Source organism: Geospiza fortis, unplaced genomic scaffold (assembly GCF_000277835.1).
Source record: "Geospiza fortis unplaced genomic scaffold, GeoFor_1.0 scaffold12, whole genome shotgun sequence".
Lineage (NCBI taxonomy): Eukaryota > Metazoa > Chordata > Aves > Passeriformes > Thraupidae > Geospiza > Geospiza fortis.
Window position 1 is genome coordinate 5593305 of NW_005054323.1, and position 8504 is coordinate 5601808.

The 8504-nt window shown below is 37.8% G+C and overlaps 1 protein-coding gene across 1 annotated transcript in view; it reads right to left on the reverse strand.

Moving 5' to 3' along the window:
• The window catches only part of CCDC171 (coiled-coil domain containing 171), a 135818-nt gene that overhangs the window by 102402 nt on the left and 24912 nt on the right, over window positions 1-8504 (reverse strand). Inside the window, 2 exon segments of the mRNA XM_031056875.1 lie at window positions 992-1152; window positions 2532-2624. Of these exon segments, the coding sequence (XP_030912735.1) occupies window positions 992-1152; window positions 2532-2624 (254 nt within the window).

Sequence of the window (8504 nt, forward strand, 5' to 3'; positions counted from 1 at the left end):
TTTTTTCCCTTTTTACTCTTTTCTTTTTTTCCCTACTGCCTGTATGAGCAAGTCTGTAACAAATACTTTTATGTACAGACCCCCATAATCCTAAACTAAGAGACACAAACTGAAAAAGATTTCAACACATTCTACTACCTCTCTCTCCCCACAACCCTGCTGTGTGCCACACACTGCATGTCTTCTAAAGCCCCTCTTTTCCTCAATTTCTACAAACTACCATCCTTTATTTCATGTACTCCAAGTTAGTTAATGAACTTCAAGTTCTCTGTCTTCCAGGACCATTCTTCTTCCTGATATTTTCTCATCCCAATAACAACTTTATTCAGCTAAGGAAGAAGACTCAGTACAGTGTATCCTATATCTGCCCAGGAAATAGAGCAAAATCTTTCTTCCAAAAAAGATCTCTTACCACAGACACACTATACTATGCTGAGCAGGAAAGGAATCCCAGGTAATTTCATCTGCTCTCATACACTTCATACATTCTTCTATTTTCATTAGCTAGTCAACACTTTCCACAATCATTCAAAAGCTGAAAATGAAGATCCACCACTAAAACTGATACACAACTTCTCAACAGAAGTCTTGAAGATTGATCTAGCTCACTGAAGTGAAAAATAATATTTTCATAATAATGTAAGTATATACAGAAGAAAAAAATCTGTTCTAACCCTGCCATGTGTGCTTTCCTACACTCTTCCAAGTACACAGGAGACAGGACCCTGCCATAACTATAATTTCCAACATTTTTGCTTTGGCAAATAATTGGTAACAGATCAGTTATTTTTTTCACCTACCCATATGGTTACTGATATGGACCTGTTATTAATGTTATAAATGGAACACCAAGTTCTGAACTTCAGGTTGGTTTGGGAAATTGCATCAGATTTAGTTGTTTTATACTGACTGAAAAGTATATAAATGTAAGTTGTAAGTGGTAATCCAGCTGTCTACTGCCATTTTACAATGAATTTAGAGGGAAACTTACACATTGAGTTTTTCCAAGTTCTCCTGGGCATTGTGTTTTTCTCTCTCATATGCATATTCTAACCCTTTGAACTCTTTCTTGACCATTTCTAAATCTGAAAGAGCTTCTTCTCGTCTGTCCTTTTCCACACGCACGGCTTCTTCAAGTTCTCGAATTCTTAACTACACCAAGTGATAAAAAAGCAATTAAAGCAAGTTGGGAAACACATGATCTTCTATGGTCTGTTCTGCTTTACAGTAGAGTATATTGTATTAATTCGGTATAGAAGCATATACACATGTAAAAATCATTGAACACATGTAAAAATGTAAGAATACATAAAACTCAAACCAGAGACAAATAGATATGATAATGAAAAGTCCCTCCTGTTCTCATTTGGAAGTGCCTGAACATTTTCAGTTCTTATTAATACTGAAGCTTTCCAGGGAAATTCTAGTTTTTAAATAGACTCATGAAGAGTGGGACCAGCAATAAAGGCCATACTTTCTCTCAGAACAAAGCATACTTCTAGCTTGTTCATATACATAAACAAGGAAAAATACTTTATCAGTTATTCATCCATAAAACCCAAGCCCCTAAGTTTAAGGCATGTTATCCTCTCAGTTCCTTTGTATGTTGCAGAAACAGAGAAGAAATTAAGCAAACTAAATCTTTTCTAGTTAAATTATCACTTTTAAAATTTAAGTGCCTGCACATACAGAAGATCATGAAAATAAGAAAATAACTGGCTGAAGAATGGCAATGCCTATTTTTGTTACTCAGAAAATAGGGGGAAAAAGATACCAAACTCCCTTCTTTTTTGCTTAGTTTTTCAGAAATCCAGTAAGTTTGTTAACTAATATAATATTACTAAGAAATCATCATTTAGGTTTTTTTCAAACTTTTTTTTTACTAAACCATATTTTTTTTTACTGAGTATAACTCTGTGTGATACAGATAGAAAAAATTAATGTTCAAGTATATACACTAGATTTATTCATATAATCAATCTCTACTGGCAACTGCGAGTATCATAATTTTGGAGCTGGAATGTACTCTGAGAAACTGTGTTTGAAACTGCAGTTTCAGGACACATTATGCTCTCACTCCTAGATAAGTTGTATGTATGCACTGTGCCTCCAAATTTCTCTAAGAAGCCATTCAGAAGATACAGGGCAGCATATTTAAACAGTAGTATAGTGCTTAACTATTATGAAGCATTTCCTTTTCCCTAACTGCTTAAATAGTAGTGGGAATTCTCAAAATTACAAATATGACATCTTATTTTATTATTTATTCTAATTACTTTAAATGTCCCTGAAAAGCAGATATCTTCTATTCTGTCCTCATATACATATATACACACATATACATATATACACACATATACATATATATATATATATATATATACATGTTATGATTTTGACACTTATTGTAATAAATCTATTTAGGTTTTTCACTGGAGCAACTGCTCTTCATATTTTTGGTTATTAGTTATTCCACACTTCCTCAACTGTTTTACTGTAAACTTCTATGAAATATTTAACAAAAAGTTTACCTGGATTATCTCTGAAGTGAAATTGGATGCTAAATTTGCTGCTCTCTCTGCTTCAATGTCTTCTTCCAGTTGCTTTGCTTTCACTGCAGCTGCCTAGAAGTACGTTGTGAGGATATTTAAGTTCAGAGAGAAGATAATACAACACTAGGTTTATTCAACTCATTAAGCATATTGCGACTCTGTACTCCAACCTGATACATCTGAATTTCTTTGGAACTGTGACAATTCATAGCAAGAAACACATATAACAACATTTTCTACATATATGGATTATTAAATTAATATTTTCTATTTAGTTTCGTAAATTGATGTAGTATTATGTTAGTGCTGCATTTTTTATAATCAGCTAGGGTCAGAAAGCAAATAAACCAAGTTAAATATTCTTCCTATTGCCCCACTATTTGCTCACTTGTGGTAACATAACTATACTATGTATGTCCTGAAATACATTGAGGTATCAATAGAACATCTACAATTCCATAAATGAGACATGAGACAGAGAAGTTTCTTCAAAAATTTATCTGCTTAACATATTTAATTTTAAAAAATCACAAACAATGCTACTATATTTTCATCCTGCTAAGATTATTCTCATAATTAAGAATGTCTTCAAAAAGGGTAAGAAGAACCCAGGGAACTACTAGCCAGTCAGGCCTCACCTCAATCCCTGGAAAAGTGATGGAGTGCCTCCTTCTGGACACCATCTCTATCAACATGGAGAACAAGTAAGTGGTCAGAGAAGTCAGCATGGATTCACCAAAGGGAAATCATGCTTAGACAATGATTGCCTTCTATGATGGGACAACCACCTGGATGGATGAGGGAAGAGTAATGGGTACTGTTTATCTGGACTTCAGCAAGGCTTTCAACGCTGTCTTCAGCATCCTGTGGACAAACTAGGAAGTGGGGCCTGAATGAGGGGACAGAGAGGTGAACTGAGAACTGTCTGAATGGCAGATCCCAGAGGATTGTTATGAGTGGCACAGGGTCTGGTTGGAGGCCCGTCACAAATGGAGACCCCCCAGATTCAAGAGTGGGCCTGGTATTGTTTAACTTCCCCATCAGTGCCTTGGATGAAGGGGCAGGTGCCCCCTCAGAGAAGGACACAGAGCGGGGAGCAGTGGCCGATACCCCAGAGGGCCGTGCTGCCCTCAGAGGGTGGAGAGAGGGGCAGAGAAGAACTGTCTGAAATTCAACAAAGGCACATGCAGGGTCCTGCACTTTAAAGAAGAACCCTGGGCACCAGCACAGGCTGGAGCTGATCTGCTGGAAAGCAGCTCTGAGGAAAAGGGCCCGGGGTTCCTGGTGGACAGCAAGCTGTCCATGAGCCAGCAGTGTGTCCTGGTGGTCAGGAAGGGCAATGGTGTCCTGGGGGGCATTGGGAAGAGCATTGCAGGCAGGCTGGGGGAGGTGATCCTGCCCCTCTACTCAGCCCTGGTGAGGCACATCTGGAGTGCTGTGTCCAGTTCTGGGCTCCTCAGGGCAAGAGAGACACAGAGCTGCTGGAGCTGGTCCAGTGGAGGTGACAAAGATGATGGGGGAACAGGAACATCTCTCCTGGGAGGAAAGGCTGAGGGAGCTGGGCCTGCTCAGCCTTGAGCAGAGATGACTGAGAGGGGACCTCATCAGTGTCTGTGAGTATCTGAAGGGAGGGTGTCAGTGGATGGATCCAGGCTCTGCTCAGTGGTGCCAAGCGACAGGACAAAAAGCAACAGGCACAAACTGACACACAGGAAGCTCCACCTGAACATGAAGCAGAATTTTTTACTGTGCAATGACCAGCCACTGGAACAGATTGAACAGAGAGATTGTGGAGTCTCCCTCACTGAAGACATTCAAGAGCTGTCTGGACACAAACCTGTGCCATGTGCTCTAGGATGATCCTGATTGAACAGGGAGGTTGGACCAGATGACCCCCCCCGTGGTCCCTTCCCACCTTACCCATTCTGTGACTGTGACTGCCACAAATAGCTGGATTAAGACCCTTTATAGTCTTCCAAACATCAGCTCCAAATCCCTTTTGCCCTTAATAGAGAATTAGCAAACTACATCTTGCTTCAGTTTTGAAGGAGGACTCCTTAGCACCCTCCCACAGATGAACATCTGTTAATAGGAGAGTTTTACTCAAAAATACTGCCAGCTTATTAAAAGTCAATAATAAATACAAGTGATGTGGATTTCACTTCTTTTTTAAAACATTTTAAAAGTCTAAAAATAATTCTATTTTAAATTTGACAGAAGACAAAGGAAACAGTAAGGAAGGTATCTATTACAACATTCAGAGTGGAAAATGTAATTTAAAAAAAATTAAATGAAGAAATGGAAATTTCACTGAAAATATTTCACTGCATACCCTAAAGAGCAAAAACACTTTTCTGTCTTTGACTGGCTTAAGTGTCTATTCTCACAGCTAACACTGAGATAAAAACAGTGATTCTGAGAGTAAAGTTTTCAGGCACAACAGACTAATTCACAAGCTCTGTACTGAATTTGACTTCTAAGTCTTATTTTATTTCCTGAGCACCTAACTATGGTTTAGGTGCTCAGACAGTGCTCATCACAGCCTCACTCCAGCTGAAACCAGAAATGCAAAACACCATCAAAATGGTTAACTTATCCTCTCAAATGGAAGCCCCCAAAACTCTTAGATTTTTTTCAGTCTCAAGATGAAAAATAAAATAACAAATAATAGCTTGAATGATGTAATGTAAAAATTAAAAACTGAAGCAACAAGATGCTCCCAAACAGAATATACAAGTATCAGTTTTTGGTATAGTTCTTCAAAAGAAAATTCTGTCTTCTTGAGCTAACATGATGGACACTAAATGCAAGACAAGCTACATGGTCCAGAGGAAACACAAAATCCCAGAAGTATAGAAGCCTTAGTCCTAACAAAATGCAGGATGTGAAGAAGTGAAGAAGGCAGGAGCAGGCAGACATCTGTAAGAAGTGCCAATATATCACTTTTTTGATGTCTGAAGTAGAAGCACTTCCATTTAAACAGTAATATTTGTAGATGTTGTCTTTGCTTGCATTGCCACAAGTCACTGAAGAATTAACTTGTCGAATTAGCATGCCTATTAAAAAAAAAAGCACTGGCAAAATTGAGCATTTCAGCCACAGACACCTCTGATGAACTCTGGAATAAGGGAAACAGCTCCTTTTCACAAACAGGACAGTATGTCTAGCCTACTGGAAAAGAGTTATGATCTCCACAACCAAAGAAGAGCCAGCTGTACCTGACAGGTATCCAATGTAAAGCATTCAAATAGATTCAAGATAGTATACAAAGAAAACTCTATTAGAAACTAGAAATCAAACTTTGACACGTATCATCTTATAGTTCATATCCCTATATAAAGGCATGAAAAGAAGTGACTTTTTCAAAACTGGTGTTTCTTCCTAAAGTTAAGCACAGCAATGTCCCATTCTTGCGTTTGAAGTTCCTCTAGAGTTTGATTCTTTAAAGCTTTGCCTCAGAAGTTTGTTACGATTTTGATTTTTTACAATCTTGCTTGCATTAGTTCACAGCAACTCCAAAAAAGAAAGAGCCAGGGAAAGAAAAAAATCTTTTTATTAAAGATGAGACACTGTCAGAGATCTGACAGAACTACCACTAATTTTTTGTATTATTAGAAGCCAAAGATGAAGAGTAAACTGTGTTCTTTCAAAAGTCCCAGAAGATTACTCAGGAAAACCTTAATCTTATTTTACCAGTCTATATACTATACCCAGAAGACTGGATGCTTAAAAGAGCCTGCAGAAAAACTACAGATGTGAATTGAGGAAGTCATGTAGATGCTGACTGTGGAGCACTGAATATTCTTTTTCCTCTGGTCTATGACTACCTTCCTAAAGCTTATGGCTCACCATAGCTCTTGCAAATTTAAACCAAATCAGATGCCAGCAAATAATTGAGAAATTAGTCAGAAAAAACCCCAAACTTCATGAAAGACATTAAACCAGACACTACTGCTTAAGCATGGCTAATCAATACAGAATTATTAATAGAAAGAAATTCAGATTTGCTGTAAGGAAAAGCATCTTGGTATTTTAGTCTATCAAACTGCACATTAGCCACAGAAATTGCACCTGTATTCAAAGCTGTGTCTGAAGACTCAGTTGGGAAGAACACAGCTGCAACAAAATGCCATATAGAAAATCTATTCTATTTTGCTGATAAAGGTTCAAACAGGCTCTGCTGATACCTATATGCACTTCCCTTCACAGTAAGAAGCTGCATACTCCACCAGTGAGTACAATCTATTACACATTGTGTGAGTAGAAGAAAAATGTCAGGGATGAGGCTAACCTGTAAAACCATGATAAAAGTTCCAAAAAGAGAAACAGGAAGGAGTTTTGTTTCCCGGTCTGACAAATGGAAAGTCACTGACATCAGAAATCCATTAGACAGGCAAACCTCTTTGAATCACATTAAAGGTGAGAATCAGTATCGTTACTGAATCACGTGTCTGAAAATTTTACACAATGCCTTACAAAAAAGAAGTGTGAAAATCATCTAGAGTAAGCTTGCAGGCCACAGATATCCAGATCATAGGCTTGTATCTGGGAGTCAAATGGGAATACATACTGGTTTAACGTGGAAAGCTTCTTGTCAGGACCAAATCCATCTCAAAGATGGACCACAAAGTGAGTTCTCCACTGATTACAAAGTGTTTGCTCATCCAACAAAGAAAACATTGGTTATCCAAAAAGATTCAGTCATTTGTTACTTTCATGTGCATCTAACAAGATATATGAAGGCAGACATCTTAATTAAGATAGCAGCCACAAACTCATGGAATTTCTGAATTTTCCTTAGATATTCAAGCTGATTGATTTCAGCCTTATTTTAAAGCACGTGAGAAATAGTTACGCACTTTTCATAAATTTAGGAAGATTTACTAAACTTTATCAAAAATACAACACAAGACTGAATAGAGAAAATATTATGGTGCTGGGAACAAAGGATTTTTCCCAACATGTGCTCGCCAACACAACGGAGGTTTCACCTTTTAACCTTTTGCCTCTCCCAAAATTCTGCCCATTGACTCCTTCTTTGCTGTCCAGTGGTGGAGTTTACTTCCTCAAATCCTGATTGGAGGTCAGCTGTTTGCCATAGCGACAAGCCAACCCTCACAAATGTCCCAACCCCAGCTGTCCCTGGATAACAACACAAGGGGGTAAAACATAATTACAAATCTATAAAACTTTTCTTAACCTATATACATGATATTTGTCTGTTAATTGTGAGAGTCAGTCATTGCATTACTCATCTATCACAAAGAACAAAGATAGCTGGGATTGGTTTCCATGATAGCACAGAGAGAATTTTGACTTGGAGAAAAAGAAGTGACTAAGAAAAATTCAATGCCAGCATTCAAACTTGTGGGCAAAGAACATGCTTTGTGTTAAATCTCTTAAGGTTCAGTCACTTTTTTCAGTGTCACACTGCATATGTGTGACATATCAATGCTAATGTGGAGACATTTTCTTCAAGGTTACAGTTTGCAACACGATTTTCCAAACCGTCCTTTGTGGCTTCCACTTTTTTGTCCCTCACACTTGCTTGAAATGCTGCAATATTTGTGAGTACTGCTGTACTCCAAACTGAAAGCCTTAATTTAGTATCCTACATGACACCTTGTTCAACACATTTGCTGTTAGACATTCACATTTACAAAAAATACCCTTTTAAGCAAACAGTAGTGGGGGGAAAGACAAAGATACATTTGCAACACTTACTAAGCTTATATACAGTAATGGAAATAATTTTTCTCTTTTTTGCTTCTATTTAAACCCCTTCTGCAAGATGTTTCATTTATCAGGATACTTACACTTATGGAAGGTTTAGGTCCAATCACTATGTGAAATGGTCAGCCAAGACATTTTTAAGTGAAGAGGACTCACATGTATCTCATACTTGGATCACCATCCAACCATTCTGTTTGTGTGTTTCCATATTCAGACTCA